This window comes from Nerophis ophidion, linkage group LG05 (genome assembly GCF_033978795.1).
Source record: "Nerophis ophidion isolate RoL-2023_Sa linkage group LG05, RoL_Noph_v1.0, whole genome shotgun sequence".
Classification (NCBI taxonomy): Eukaryota; Metazoa; Chordata; class Actinopteri; order Syngnathiformes; family Syngnathidae; genus Nerophis; species Nerophis ophidion.
The window spans coordinates 59,112,034-59,128,868 of NC_084615.1; the positions used below are offsets into that span (position 1 = coordinate 59,112,034).

The following is a 16,835-nucleotide window of genomic DNA, read 5'->3' on the forward strand; positions in this document are numbered from 1 at the left end:
GCGGGGGCAACAGCCTAAGCAGGGAAACCCAGACTTCCCTCTCCCCAGCCACTTCGTCCAGCTCTTCCCGGGGGATCCCGAGGCGTTCCCAGGCTAGCCGAGAGACATAGTCTTCCCAACGTGTCCTGGGTCTTCCCCGTGGCCTCCTACCGGTTGGACGTGCCCTAAACACCTCCCTAGGGAGGCGTTCAAGTGGCATCCTGACCAGATGCCCGAACCACCTCATCTGGCTCCTCTCGATGTGGAGGAGCAGCGGCTTTACTTTGAGTCCCTCCCGGATGGCAGAGCTTCTCACCCTATCTCTAAGGGAGAGGCCTGCCACCCGACGGAGGAAACTAATTTCTGCCGCTTGTACCCATGATCTTGTCCTTTCGGTCATGACCCAAAGCTCATGACCATAGGTGAGGATGGGAACGTAGATCGACCGGTAAATTGAGAGCTTTGCCTTCCGGCTCAGCTCCTTCTTCACCACAACAGATCGGTACAACGTCCGCATTACTGAAGACGCCGCACCGATCCGCCTGTCGATCTCACGATTCACTCTTCCCCCACTCGTGAACGAGACTCCTAGGTACTTGAACTCCTCCACTTGGGGCAGGGGCTCCTCCCCAACCCGGAGATGGCACTCCACCCTTTTCCGGGCGAGAACCATGGACTCGGACTTGGAGGTGCTGATTCTCATTCCGGTCGCTTCACACTCGGCTGCAAACCGATCCAGTGAGAGCTGAAGATCTCGGTCAGATGAAGCCATCAGGACCACATCATCTGCAAAAAGCAGAGACCTAATCCTGCGGTCACCAAACCGGAACCCCTCAACGCCTTGACTGCGCCTAGAAATTCTGTCCATAAAAGTTATGAACAGAATCGGTGACAAAGGACAGCCTTGGCGGAGTCCAACCCTCACTGGAAATGTGTTCGACTTACTGCCGGCAATGCGGACCAAGCTCTGGCACTGATTGTACAGGGAGCGGACCGCCACAATAACATAGTCCGATACCCCATACTCTCTGAGCACTCCCCACAGGACTTCCCGAGGGACACGGTCGAATGCCTTCTCCAAGTCCACAGAGCACATGTAGACTGGTTGGGCAAACTCCCATGCACCCTCAAGAACCCTGCCGAGAGAATAGAGCTAGTCCACAGTTCCACGAACAGGACGAAAACCACACTTCCTCCTGAATCCGAGGTTCGACTATCCGGCGTAGCCTCCTCTCCAGTACACCTGAATAAACCTTACCGGGAAGGCTGAGGAGTGTGATCCCACGATAGTTGGAACACACCCTCCGGTCCCCCTTCTTAAAGAGAGGAACCACCACCCCGGTCTGCCAATCCAGAGGTACAGCCCCCGATGTCCGCGCGATGCTGCAGAGTCTTGTCAACCAAGACAGCCCCACAGCATCCAGAGCCTTAAGGAACTCCGGGCGGGTCTCGTCCACCCCCGGGGCCTTGCCACCGAGGAGCTTTTTAACTACCTCAGCGACGTCAGCCCTAGAAACAGGAGAGTCCACCAAAGATTCCCCAGGCACTGATTCCTCATAGGAAGACGTCTTGGTGGGATTGAGGAGGGCTTCAAAGTATTCCTTCCACTTATCCACAACATCCGCAGTTGAGGTCAGCAGAACCCCATCCGCACCATACACGGCGTTGATAGTGCACTGCTTCCCCCTTCCTGAGGCGGCGGACGGTGGTCCAGAATCGCTTCGAAGCCGTCCGGAAGTCGTTTTCCATGGCTTCCCCGAACTCCTCCCATGTCCGAGTTTTTGCCTCAGCGACCGCTGAAGCCACACACCGCTTGGCCTGTCGGTACCTTTCCACTGCCTCCGGAGTCCTATTAGCCAAAAGGACCCAATAGGACTGCTTCTTCAGCTTGACAGCATCCCTCACAGCTGGTGTCCACCAAGGGGTTTTAGGATTGCCGCCCCGACAGGCACCAACTTCCTTGCGGCCACAGCTCCGATCAGCCGCTTCGACAATAGAGGTGCGGAACATGGTCCACTCGGACTTAATGTCCAGCACCTCCCTCGTGACATGTTCGAAGTTCTTCCGGAGGTGGGAATTGAAACTTTCTCTGACAGGAGACTCTGCCAGACGTTCCCAGCAAACCCTCACAATGCATTTGGGCCTGCCAGGTCTGTCCGGCATCCTCCCCCACCATCGCAGCCAACTCACCACCAGGTGGTGATCGGTAGAAAGCTCCGCCCCTCTCTTCACTCGAGTGTCCAAAACATAAGGCCGCAAATCCGATGACACAACTACAAAGTCGATCATGGAACTGCGGCCTAGGGTGTCCTGGTGCCAAGTGCACATATGGACACCCTTATGTTTGAACATGGTGTTTGTAATGGACAAATTGTGACAAGCACAAAAGTCCAATAACAAAACACCACTCTGGTTCAGATCCGGGCGACCATTCTTCCCAATCACGCCTCTCCAGGTTTCACTGTCGTTGCCAACATGAGCGTTGAAGTCCCCCAGTAGGACAAGGGAATCACCCGGGGGAGCACTTTCCAGTACTCCCTCGAGTGTACCCAGAAAAGGGTGGGTACTCTGAACTGCCGTTTGGTGCGTAAGCACAAACAGTCAGGACCCGTCCCCCCACCTGAAGGCGGAGGGAGGCTACCCTTTCGTCCACTGGGTTGAACTCCAACGTGCAGGCTTTAAGCCGGGGGGCAACCAGAATTGCCACCCCAGCCCGTCGCCTCTCACTGTCGGCAACGCCAGAGTGGAAGAGGGTCCACCCCCTCTCGAGAGAAGTGGTTCCAGAGCCCTTGCTGTGCGTCGAAGTGAGTCCGACTATATCCAGCCGGAATTTCTCCACTTCGCGCACTAGCTCAGGCTCTTTCCCCCCCAGTGAGGTGACGTTCCACGTCCCAAGAGCTAGCTTCTGTAGCCGAGGATCGGACCGCCAAGTGCCCTGCCTTCGGCTGCCGCCCAGCTCACATTGCGCCCGACCTCTATGGCCCCTGCTATGGGTGGTGAGCCCATTGGAGGGGTGACCCACGTGACCCACCCTCTGCATTTAACATTGGTTTAGTTAATTTTTAACATGCTTGAAAAAGTTGCAATGGGGTAAATCATAGCAATCTTAACAATTATTGATTTGCTCACTTCCTGTGTTTAATATTTACCAGATCACAATTTGTAATGGAAAAACAAAATATTAAAACTTGTGTTATTGTAAATAAAGTAGGTAGCTTAATCAGTAATAAAATAATTGAAATGCAAAACTAAAAATACATATTTTTGTAATTAAAATACCTGTATAACAGTATAAGTTATTTGTCTTTTAACTAACTAACAACAATTACTGAGTAAAAGTTGACAAAAATACATCCATCCAGCAATTTTTCTACCGCTTGTCCCAGCTGCATTTGCACGCAAGGCGGGGTACACCCAGGACAAGTGGCCAACTCATCACCAACACAGATAGACAACATTCACACACTAGGGCCAATTTAGTGTTGCCAATCAACCTATCCCCAGGTGCATGTCTTTGGAGAAGGGAGGAAGGCGGAGTACCCGATGGGAACCCATAAAGACCCCGAGCCCGGGGATTGTGCAACAATAGATTAGTACAGGATATATCATAAACAAAAATTGGTTAAAAGCAAAAAAGTACAGAATAAATAGTCAGTTCATGAATAAACTGGACATAAGCATTGATAATAAAAAGTACAAGGCATTGTTGTGATGAAAGGCCATGTGTTATGTACTGGGAGGGAGTCGACGGCACAGACCACAAGGGGTAGTAAAGCTATATATATATATATATATATATATATATATATATATATATATATATATATATATATATATATATAGTTTGTTTTATTATTATATCTATATATTGAGTATATATATATATATATATATATAAATCTAGTTGATTTGGTATATACTTGTTTGATTATTATATCTATATATAGAGTGTTTATATATATATATATATATATACAATCTATAAACACTAACTATAACAATAACTCTATATATAGAGAGTTTATACATACACACTCCATATATATATAGATATAATAATCAAACAAGAATATACTAAATCAACTAGAAAATGGAGTGTGACCAAAATCCAAGAGTGTGTATGGTGTGAGACTATGTGTAGGAATTAATGTGTTACCAGAAGTGTTGAACGAGAGGGGAGGATGTCCAGGGGAGAAAGGCCGGCTCGAATGTCTGTGAGGCAAACAGGAAGTCGGGGGCTAAGCGGGGCGGAGAAGGTCCGTGTCCAAGTGGGAGGTCGAGAATCCAAAACGGGCAGCCAGAGAGCCAGATGGGAACACCAGGGAATTACAGGAGCAGACGAGACGCACGGCTCATCATGTGCAACGAAGGCAGACTACTAGAAGGACGACAAAGGAAGACACGGGATCAATCAAACACGACGGGAGTGAGAGAGCAAGGTTGCATAGAGCTCAGATATCACTTACGGTACTCCAACAGATGAATTATGTTCTGGCGCCGGATATCAGGTTGAGCAGGCTTTTAAAGGCAGAACCTCTCATTAGCGCCAGGTGCGTTGAGTGCCGGTGATTGATTGCAACTGCTGGACAGACACGCCCTGGCGCACTCCTGGATGTGTATTCCAGATGAGTGCGCATTGGCATGCGCCCGGGCCGTTACACCATGGTTTCTCAAAGTGTTAAAATGTCTTTTATCTTTGTGAACTAGCTGTTGAATTCAAAGGCCAGGCAGTTATCAGAAGATCAACCTTTATTTATTGAAACTGCTTGCATACAAAATATATTGCACTATAACCAGACATGTAAACCCAGACACCTGAAATGCTAGTTGTATTTACAAAGGGAAAGAAACAAAAATGCCCAAAAGTGCTCACAAGATTTACAGCTTTTTAGACTACCCTGGTTAAAGTATGTACACATTTTCTATGCATCTGTTTTTTTCTTCCCAACTCTCTGGTGTTAAAACAGACAACAAATGTGTCTAGTTAACTTCTGTTGCATTAATACATTGTGGAATGAGAGTAGAAGAACCACTTGCTGCAGCGACAAAAAGTCATCATTGGTCATCTTGCGCTGATTGCACATGAAATATGTGGTTGAATGCAACCTGTGACAAAGGTGCATGGTCATATTTCAACACCAAATCATGTAATTAACCATCTGTTTTCTTAAAAATCATCTTTTAACATCATCCACCCCATTGTTTACACGTAATCTCATGTTGGTAGATCAGTCATGTCTTCACATCTGACACATTTTTTTGTTATCTAACCCAAAACTATCAAAATCGGCTTGCAGTGAGTCGCGGGTAAAAAAATGTACTCCCTAGAAATGTTGAAGGTACACTTAGTAGGTTGACACTATTGACATACATTCATACAAACTAGCCTTCAGAGAACCGTTTTTAGTCCTACTGTCAATTCAATCTTTCAACCTTTTGTACAAAATCGACTCGTTAAAACTGCAATGCATCGATAGGTGATAAAAGTCATGTCCAGTTTACTTCATGGTAGTCCTGTGAAAACATTGTTTTTTATTAGGAAGTGGACTGCCATTGGACTTCCAATTCATGCTGCTACTTTTAGTTAAGTGGCATCATTTATGTACAATTGTTATGCAAAAACCTATTGATAGGAAATGACAGTTTTTTTTAAACTTCCAAGCTTAAACTGCTTCAGTTTCTTCAGTTGACCGTGGTAACATGTACTCATCCTCAATATTGAATGCTATAAAACTCCTTTCCTTAAATTGAATCAATTTCCACAGATACTTCCCTCCGGTTCTTTACAATAAATGGGCAGCATGCAACAGTTTCCTCGCCTTCGCCTTAACATATTTTTTTCTTTGTTACTATAGTACAAACCTTTTTTGCAACACCATTTGTTAGTATTGTCAACTAAAACAAAACAATGTACACAAATCTATTCAACTCATTCTGTTGCAGTAAAGCTGACATCAGGTTTTAAAAAGAGTATCATATATTAAGGCTGGAGTCCAACCGTACAGTAAATCAGTTGCAGCATAGTGACTTAAACCGTTCTCCTGGGTGTGAAAGAAGTGTTGGTAATGTCACTGCTATTGTGAACCGCGGTATTATTCCCGAGTGCTGGCTTACCAAATCTAGATGTGTACAGCTATTCATCTATTAGAAAACTGGAGGAATATCTTTGTTACATCATTGATTCAGTTAAACACTATGTAATCTTGGAATGGAAACCCAAGACATTTTTGGGAAACGACTGGTTTGTATCTGGCAATTTTTAAACAATAAGATTCTCAGTCATCCAGATCATGTTAATACACAAAGGTTGAATGGAGGCAACTGGACTTTCCTTGTTTGTTGGACAATCCACCTTTCATATTAATGTCCCAGGTGGGCTGTCGCAATAGTCTTGTGTCCCCCTTGAAACAGAGGTGGTTGTTTGTCTGCTTATATCTCTCCCCCAAAGATTGCTTGTATCCACACTCCCGTGGAATGAGACAAATGGTTTTGGTACCAGCCAGGCCAATGACCTACTGGTAAGAAGGACGACCATTTGCCAGCCACATTGTCAACACTTTTGTGACGGCATTCACCAGAGAAAAATATGGAGACGCAATATCTAAAATTGAGAACTAAACAACTCAACAATAAATAAGAAAAGTCCAATTGCCATACAGCTACAATTTCTGACAATATTTGAGTATTTAGCTGACTGGGAATGAGCGAAAACATTTGCTTGTCAAAGCCATAGTCACAAGTCACAAAGGGTTGACACCGGCTGGAATATTTGATATTTTTAAGTCATTGTCTGATCGATGGTAAATGGACTGCAACAATCGACAGTCTTTGGAACCTTTTTTCCCCCTAAATTCTAACACACTTTTAAACATTTCACTATCAATGTCACTCAACCCTGCTATAGAGGATACTTTTTACAGCAAGTTTATTATCAAGAGATCTAGCATTCAACTGATATCAAACAGCAAAAAAGAGAGAAAATTAGGATAAGTGCACATTTGAAACAATATTACAAATATTTTTTCCTCATTCAAAAAAAATGACATCATTATATACAGTATGCCACCCCTCTCTCTCACCCTCTCTTGAAACAACACAATTTATTTGACGTTCTATGGATAGTAAAAAGGTTATTTCTACTACAATCGCATTTGGATGCTTTGCAGAAAAGGCTAATTGTAAAAATGCAGCTATGCTGCGGTTAGAATGTATAGGACTAGGGAGAAATAAACCACCATTAATCCATACTTCTGACAAAAACAGCACAGTGGAAAGGAAATACTGGCCTAAGAAACAAAGCACTGCGAGTATTGAAATACATACCATGAGACCAGACACTAAGACTTGTGGGAGGAGAAAACCAGAAACTAGTGTTGCAAAGGTCTAAATATGAAGTACCAAGCAGTCAGGTACTTGTGAAAGAACCAAACAATAGCATAAATCCAAGGCACAGAGATAGAAACATCCTATTAAAAGCCTCAGAGCTGTGAATCTGACACAACATTACAGGGGGCGATGATGATGTTCCTCTTTTCCGACTTAGATAAGTTGTTACAATGTGGGATACTTGTGTGAAACAATGTAAAAGCGTCATATCATGAGATTCATTCATTTGGACGTGAGCTTAGACAGTTGTAGATGCCTCTGAATGCTGTTTTAAAGAATGGGCCATTTGTGACATCACAGATTGACGGACGTACTAATGTGGGCATTTCTAGTTCATGCTCTCTGCCAGGGTCCTCCTCGCTGCTCTGCTCTTTAATGCCGATGTCTGGAGCCTCCAGCGTTAGTCCTTCTTGTTTTATGTTAACTCGCCTGCTGTGATGTCTTTAAAATATTTACATCCATATTTATTTGTTCCCAACATTTTACACGGAAATGTTTTGTCAATATGGTCCACTAAATAAAGTTGGATAAGCCCCTAAACTCCAATGAAAGGCAGCAACATTGTGACATTACTACTTTCTAAAATTTTTTTTTTTACCAACATGCGGCATGTAGAGTAGGGTAAATGCTGTCTTTCTTTTATTTTATTATCTCTGAGTGGGCAGGTGTACCTAATGAAGTTTACTTCTGAGCATGAATTAAAAAAATAGTGGTAATGTTCATCTTCAGGATATACAGTATATAACAGTGTACATGTTGGTGAGATAAATAAAAGGATGAGGCATCGGACACAAAATATAGGTTATAAATCTGACTGTGAAGAATGATTTATGCAAAAATGTACACCAAAGCATATTTGATAATATCTAGACCACAACAAGGTGTGTTAAATGTACAGTAGAATGTTCATTGGTCCCCTTTAAGGATCCAAATGAGTTTATGCTGTGGCTTAAATCAGTTTCGTTACCTTTACGGTTACACACGCGCGCACACACATTCGCACACCAGGATGTGTTACACATGATATCGCAGGAACATGACTGACAGCTGAATAGCATCAGCAACCATGTCAAACAGAAACAGCGGCATCCAAATTGCTCGTTAATGATTGACGCCATAAATATGTTGACACAATTTTTTCGACGTAATGACTGGTTGTAATTTACAATTCTAATGTACTACGCACACACACACGATTCTAAACAGTTAAGCTAAATGTAAAATGAAGAATCAAAACAGGAATTCATGCCACTTTCATTATTGTGACAACTGTGCCGTGGACTTATGTTAACTCGTACACATTGGGAGACTGATTTGATCTACAAAAACAGGCCAACTGACACACTTCTTGTTGGAAATGGGGACAAAACAATATGTGTGTGACTCTTGATGAGATCCACCGAAAAATACCTACTCCAACCTACATCACAGAACGAAGGGTGGTTTATTCAACAAGGCTACTAGGACTAAGAACAGATCCTAGAGGTGAGGTCTAAAAATATCTCCTGCTTTAACTCAGTAAAAGGTTTTTTCTACCCTGACATTATGAAATCCATGATTTGTTATGTTGGATTCCAGCCCTCTGATTTTCCCCAACACTGAAGTTCACAACTTCAGCTGTGTGCTGTTAACTGATGTCCACAGAGAACGGAGGCCTACTGGTCTAAGCAGGGAAAATTAGTTGGGAAGTATTCATGTTGCCCTGCCTAACGAAAGGAGCCTCACGTAAAATCACGCTCAGGTGATGGAGAAAGACAAGTGTGTGGACTAGATGTCCAACACTGGGTCTTAAATACACTCTTACCCTGGTTCAGGATGACAATATGACAAAGGGTCATTTTGTTAGTATGTGTGTCACGTATTACAATTCTTTGCAAGTTTAATACAGTACAAGCAATTACAGAAGCTGAAATTCATGTCTCAAGTAAGATATTACCCATACTTTACCACCTAACTCTTAGAGGGTTGAGGATAGAAGCCCCTTCCCTTGATCCCCAAGCATGTCAAACAGACTGCTCTCATTGTGCCCTAACCACATGGAAAATGTTCGAGTAAGTTGAAGTACGTACTAAACTTCAAGAAGCGGAAACAGTGAAGGCATGCACAGCGTCACCATCTTGCTTAATGCGCTAGTAAAGGAGAAGCGGTGCATTTAACTGAATGTTAGATGTGTTTCAACAGAAGGTTTGCTGGTCGGGAGGCTTCATTGTTTTCTCAGCGCAAGAGAAAGTCATCCATATTGTCCCGGACCAGCCCTCGACACTGCACTGACACTGTAATGTGCAGTTCGCTGACAAAGGAGATCAGCAGCAGTCTTCACTACAATTAGCCTCTTATGATGGAATGGAACCTTCTGTCTAAAAAAAAGTGTGTTTAAGGGGGGGGGTGTGGAGGAGTAACTGTGGATGGTTGAAGATCGGTTGTGTTTTGTGTTATTGATGTGTTTGTGTGAGAGGATGTGTGTTCTTTCTGAGTATATGTGTCAAAGAGAGAAGGTCCTCCAGTGGCGTACCTACGACACTCCGTTCACCAGTGGGGGAGCGTCCTGTTTCTCCTTCTTCATCCCTCGGTCTCTGATGGACCGGTGGTGATTGCGTGACAGGCCCTCACCGCTGGCACTGATGCCACCCTGTGATGAAGATGACCCTCCTCTACCTCCTGAGGAATGCTGCACGCTACGTTCATTGTTCCCATCCACACGAATCTGTGAGGGGAAGTAGGATGTTTTCATATTCTGATTTTTTGCTTTGAACACTAAAACTTGGTATAGTCACCATTTACTGTAGCTCACAAATGTGACTAAACTCCTCACATTTTAGTAACCATTTATATTTAAAGGACAATCTTAAAGGTGCCATATGTAATAATTTCATGTCAAGTCATCATTAAAGGGCTCTGATATGTTAAAAGGCATTACTAAATCATTTTTATTTCGAATACCTTTATCACTGATTATGGTAATTCAGCCAGGATATGCTCATTCCAAAAAAAGATTTACAGCCCCGAAATCTAGTTATTGTCTTTATTTCGATGCCCCGCCCTCCACCGTTTGACCAATTAGAATGTCTGTGAGTGTATCACATCCAGGTTGCCAGTTACACACCGCCACCTTCGTCTGGCTACTGCCACTAGTAAACTTACTAAACATGTCACATCCAGGTTGCCAGTTACACACCGCCACCTTCATCTGGCTACTGCCACTGGTAAACTTACTAAACATGTCAGACCTTAGTAAATCTAAAAGGCGCTGATACAGTTTTCAACTTATTCATGACAAAGCCAGGAACAAAACAAGGATTTGTATCGGGGATGTCTTTGAAAGTTGGAGACATTCTGACTAATATCTTGCCTAACAAAGCTATTATGTTTCTGTAACAAATGCTGTGTGTGATGCTCATCTTCGAGGGTAGTGCTTAATTAGCATGCTAGCCTGGTCAATGACACATCGACATATAGGCTAACGGGGGATATATACGCCCGTTAGCCTGTATGTCGATGTGTCATACAACTGACGGGGCAAAATATATCTTTAACAAATAAAATATTGGTAATGTCAGTGCATATTTCCTTCTCAATATGCTGATACGCTGAGGAAAGGCGTTCCAACATTAGCACGACTAATTGCTGTTTCTGGTACTGTATGTACATCAGGTACAAATGGGATGGTACTTGCTTGGCACAATATAATGCATTACACATAATGATTGTCTACTTTGTGTATTGACATGGTTGTAGGCGATATGATTTATGCGTAACATGCTTTATGCGTACCATGGATTGGCTCATAGAATTGCACTCTGCACTGAAAGATGGTGATGTGCGTACATGGAAGAGAATGCAGTGCGTCAAGTTGGATGCAACATGGAGTTATGCTGAACAAAATGTGGCGGTAATTTTACAGTTAGCCTTGGCTTGCCATCAAAGTAGGCCTATGCGATATATAATATATTATTATACATATTTATTTCGATGTTGATCTGTGCGGTCAAAATAGATATTTTAGCAGGATAATGCCAACAATCTGTCCCGACTCCCAACAAAAACATTGCTGCGTATCTTTACAGATACACATAGCTAATCAACATCAGTAAAATGTGGAATAATTACTTAGTAAACCATCTTGCAAGAAGCATAAACATGAGGAACCAATAGTGTAGGGCTCGTCGATTGCCATTTGAAGTTCCCTGGAATAGTATTTGGATTCGGCTGCGTATCTGGCAATCGCAGTCATGGCGAGTGGGAGGGGACTACAGAATTTTGACCATGATTGCAGTAGTATTTCTGGACACATTATTACATATGGCACCTTTAAATAAAGTGAACTTGAACATAAGTATAGCAGTATATATTTGCTGTCTTCCGAACATATCGTTTGAATCTGTACACCAGACAGTGAACATGTCTAAATGATGTCGGCGGAAATATTAACTGCGAGCACCATTTGGCCCTTTTCCCCCAGTTTTGTTACAACAATGTCACTCAAATGTTGACTACTTGAAGATTAATTAATGTGTAAAAACTGTTCTAGTGTCCCTTAATTTTGGAAGAGTAAATAGCAGCAATGTTTATCATTTATTGGTTCATCTCTATTTGGGCTTAACTGGATTTTCAATTCAACTTGAATAGCAACCTTTGAGGCACAAGTTAAAGTGAGTAAATTGGAACAGACTACTAAGTGTAGCCATATATGACATGCTGTCTATCACACAAGGGGATGGTGAATAAGTGGCTCATACTCCAATTGACTGAGGAAAAGAGAAACCTTCAGTGTCGCTCACAAAGACAAATGTCTGAACCCCTTTAGTATGTCAGCCAGTTGTATTTAAAGCTGAAATAATTCCAAATGACATAACACATTGTGACACTGCTGACTGCACTGACTTGTAAAATATGTGTTGTGATATTGTTGACCCAATTTATGTTATTGGGGCCACAATCGAAATAACAGCTCCCACATGTTCACTTTTGGCCCTTTAAGGGAAAAAACAAACCCGCAAACTATCTGACAGTAAATGCAGTTATTAATCTTTTTATACGGCATATCCTGAAATAAAAGACAACAGTACTTTAAAGGGGATGTTTGCAACATGTACACAGATGTCTAGAGGCCGCCAACTTTCCAATGTATTTCACACAGTATAATCAGAATCAGACATACTTTATTAATCCCCGTTAATCCGCCCTCTTCTGGCTTCTCTTACGTAATGACGTAACTACGTACAAATGTACATATGTAACATGCACGCGAATTAGCTCTGGGTGTTGTTGGCTAATAATAGCAATTTAGATAGTTAGTGTTAGCTGTCATTTGATGTTTATTCTGTCATAACAACAACAAGACTGCAAATTGTTTGTTGCTTCTTTTGGACTGCTTTTTTGTGTGCACGCGCTCTCTGCACGTGCGTGTTGGCGAGACCGGGTGAGTGCCGGTGTAAACACCAATTATTTCATACAGGCCGGTAACATTTTTTACTACACAAACTTAATTGTGAAAAATATAGACACCAATGTGTTGAGTTAAATCACTAATGGTAACACAAGCTAGCCAAAGGTGTACTCTTCATATTTCTTGCTTTGAAAACTAACCGTGAGAAAGTTGCAAAACAGCCCTTTTAATTTTGGTATACCATTTTTTGTAAGATTCGATTATTCGGATAGAAGTTTTTTGCAAACCTTTCACGCGCTTTCACTGCAAAAACATGAACACACATCCTGTTGTGTATGTGTTAGAGATAAAGGTGTTCCAATCAGGGTTTAACGCTGCCGATTCTAATCACCCATAAATGAAAATGGCCGATACCGATCAAATATATTGACCTTTTTTTTATTTATAAAAATGTATTAATGGTGAGTGCTATTGACGGTGTAACAATGTCAACACAACATTTAAAACTATCTGCTACTCATTTAATAATAATAATAATAATAATACATTTTATGCGGTATAGCGCTTTTCAGAGTACTCAAAGATGCTTTACAGGATAAAAAATTTAAATATAAAACAGTTCAAAGAAATACAAAGATCTTCTCTAGATCAGTCAGGTTTCTGTGCTGTCGCTGAGTAACACAGACTTTCAGCTCCCTCCAAAGATTTTCAATTGGATTTAGGTCTGGAGACTGGCTAGGCCACTCCAGAACCTTGATATGGTTCTTACGAAGCCACTTCTTGGTTTACCTGGCTGTGTGTTTTGGGTCATTGTCATGTTGGAAGATCCAGCCACGACTCATCTTTAATGATCTGACTAAGGGAAGGAGGTTTTTGGCAAAAATCTCACACTACATGGCTGCAGTCATCCTCTCCTTAATACAGTACAGTCGTCCTGTCCCATGAGCAGAAAAACACCCCAAAAGGATGATGCTACCACCCCCATGTTTCACAGTAGGATGGTGTTTTTGGGATGGTACGCATCATTCTTCTTCCTCCAAACACGCATAGTGGAATTATGACCTAAAAGGTCAATTTTGGTCTCATCTGTCCAAAAAACTTTCTCCCATGACTCCTCTGGATCATCCAAATGGTCATTGGCAAACTTTAGATGGGCCTTAACATCCATCCATCCATCCATCCATTTTCTACCGCTTATTCCCTTTCGGGGTCGCGGGGGCGCTGGCGCCTATCTCAGCTACAATCGGGCGGAAGGCAGGGTACACCCTGGACAAGTCGCCACCTCATCGCAGGGGCCTTAACATGTGCTGGTTTAAGCAGGGGAACCTTCCGTGCCATGCATGATTTCAAACCATGACGTCTTAGTGTATTACCAACAGTGACCATGGAAACAGTGGTCCTAGCTCTTTTCAGGTCATTGACCAAGTCCTGGGCTGATTCTTCACCTTTCTTAGCATCATTGAGATCCCACGAGGTGATATCTTCCATTCCGGGGTTCCACAAAATAATAGAATGATAAATGACACAATATGTTACTGCATACATCAGCAGACTAATTAGGAGCCTTTGTTTGTTTACTTACTACTAAAAGACAAGTTGTATAGTATGTTCACTATTTTATTTAAAGTCTAAATTGCAATCATAAACATATGTTTAATGTACCCTTATATTTTTGTGTTAAAATAAAGCCAATAATGACATTTTTTGTGATCCCCTATATTTAGAAAAGTACTAAAAGGTACCAAAGTACATTTGGTGCGGGTACTAAAATATTAGTATTGGGACAACACTAATATATATAGTTTATCTTTTGCGCCCTTCTTACTAGTGATGCACGGAAAATTTGACCGAAAAAACTAATTTTCATCAACAGAACAGCACTGCCGAAACAAAATGTGACAACGTAAGCAATGTGCACGGGGTTGTCAGGAGCCGAGGCAGCATGACCTACTTTAATGTATCCAAGATATACTAGTGGACAGCAATCTTCAAAATTTAAGATTACACTGGCGGCTTTTGAGGAAAGAAGGCTTCCAACAGTGAAGCAAGTGTGACGTCAGGCTCTCTGCAGCTCTGTTTTTGTTACGGACATGGCGCGACAGACGTTAAGTGCATCTAAACCCGAGTACAGTCTCCTATAACCCCAGAAAATAAATGCTAGATTTGTTACCAGTCATTTTAAATCAAACACATTTAAAAATGTGAATGATTCCGGGACAGCCGGAATGTAATGTGCCTGTCGATGCCCAACTCCAGGCATTGTAGAGCCAAAGATTGTGCAAAAACTAGTCACTGTCAACTCAGTTATTGACTTTGAGAGCAAAATAACCCGTCATTAGGCCCTATACATTGCAAATGCCTTCACTTTGATAAAGCAGATGATAAACACTTGGCTTCAAGAAATAACACAAATAGTCTTAAATAAAAGGTAAAACACATCTAAAAAAGTGATAATACTAAAAGGTAAAGTTCATTAATCCATTTGGTTGTCATTTATATGTATTTTACAATGTTTACTGTGTGTAAAACTATAAATATTACTTATAGAATGTTTTGTGGTAATGCAATATAAAACTAGTTATTCTCCATAAAAGGTGTTCTGTGTTAATTGTTGTTCTCCCAAAAACTAAATTGATTGTATATACATTATTTTTTATGGAAACATTTGGTTTTGTTTTAGTATGATGATCCATCATCATCAGGCTTTTTCAAAGGGGTAATAACAACGAGGGTACCACTGTATATCTCAGTTGTCTTAATATAAGAGGAGGGGAACAACATGGACCCAATCAATCAGGACTGACGCTAAGAAACAGAACCATTCACACTTTGAGCCTCAAGTAAACCTTGTATGGATATTTTTGGTGGTAGGATGTCAGAAGAGAACTCACACAAGCACAGAGAACATTTGAGCATACACAATGTCGAACAACTACAAAATTTCCATGAATTATTAAGGCACTTTACCTGAAGGGTGTCTTCCGGTGCTCTCGTCTTGGGGTCTCTGTTATGACGAGGCCTGGGGTCACTCCACTGTACATCGTCACCTAACCGAGACAGCCAAAGACAACACATCATACAACGCTGTTTTTAACGTCTTGAGAAGCTGCCGAAAGCACAAAAAATTAAAATATAACTTAGAGATAATAATCATTACTTTTATATCCTCCTCTTCCTCTTCCCCCTCGTCCTCGAAGTCCTCCTCCACCGCCTCTCCTCCTCCCGTCCGTTCGTCTGGGCAAAGTTCCACCTCCTGCTATCAACTCCTCAGTGGGAGCCAATGACCAATCGCTAAGCTCGTCTCTATGATCTGACTCTGTCTCTGAAGCATTGGATGCCTCGGAGTTGGTGCCTGGTGGACAAGGCACACAAATATAAAAACATTTAAACTGACCCTTTTTTTACTTCCTTCATACTGCATAAAAATTTTTAAGAGTCCAAATAAGGGTCATAACTGCTTAAGTAATAATCTCATTGCACCTGAAGCAAACGCTGCACCCGCTCCTCTTCGACCTCGGCTGCCTCTTCCTCCTCCTCCACCATAGGGCTTCCCTCCTGCTCCTCTTCCAAGGCCTGTGCCGTTATCAAACACGTAGCTTTTGTCTTTAGGATTTCGTGGGCCCGTCCCTCCAACACTGGCTCCGCCTCCTATCTGTCTCAGTTGCTCGTCGATCTGAAGACGCTCCAGACGAAGCTGGTCCACTTCCTGTGGGCATAGAGTTTCAAAAAACAAGCTGTAGTTTTGTTTCAAACAGACAGAAAACTTAAAAAGGTTATCAGATTTTTGATAAATAAGACCATAAACCTTTTTTGGTCAAACCACTGTAGGGCATTTCTGGTGTACCTTAAGATAGTTGAGGTGATAGTCCAGTAGTACCGTTGCATTTGAGATGCTTTCCTTGGTCCCCACAAATACAAACGGCACCAATCCCTAGAAATAAAATGAAAATAGAAAAGATGTTGTCTCCACCCACTTGTCACCATGATGCGACAAAATGCTTAAAATAGCCAGACAAAATTGCATAAATTATTTCGCTTAATAAAGTGAAAAAAATTGTGTATATTAATGTGCTATGCGCGGTAA

At 42.2% G+C, this 16,835-nt stretch overlaps 1 protein-coding gene across 1 annotated transcript in view; it reads right to left on the reverse strand.

Annotated features, from left to right (window-relative positions):
• Positions 1-4,710: 4,710 nt before the first annotated feature.
• Positions 4,711-16,835, reverse strand: part of fmr1 (fragile X messenger ribonucleoprotein 1) — a 36,085-nt gene continuing 23,960 nt past the window's right edge. The window contains exons 11-15 of the mRNA XM_061901651.1: positions 16,596-16,682; positions 16,232-16,457; positions 15,909-16,103; positions 15,719-15,798; positions 4,711-10,069 (exon numbers count right to left, since the gene is read on the reverse strand). Of these exons, the coding sequence (XP_061757635.1) occupies positions 9,878-10,069; positions 15,719-15,798; positions 15,909-16,103; positions 16,232-16,457; positions 16,596-16,682 (780 nt within the window). The 3' untranslated portion in view covers positions 4,711-9,877. The remainder of the gene's footprint in view (positions 10,070-15,718; positions 15,799-15,908; positions 16,104-16,231; positions 16,458-16,595; positions 16,683-16,835) is intronic.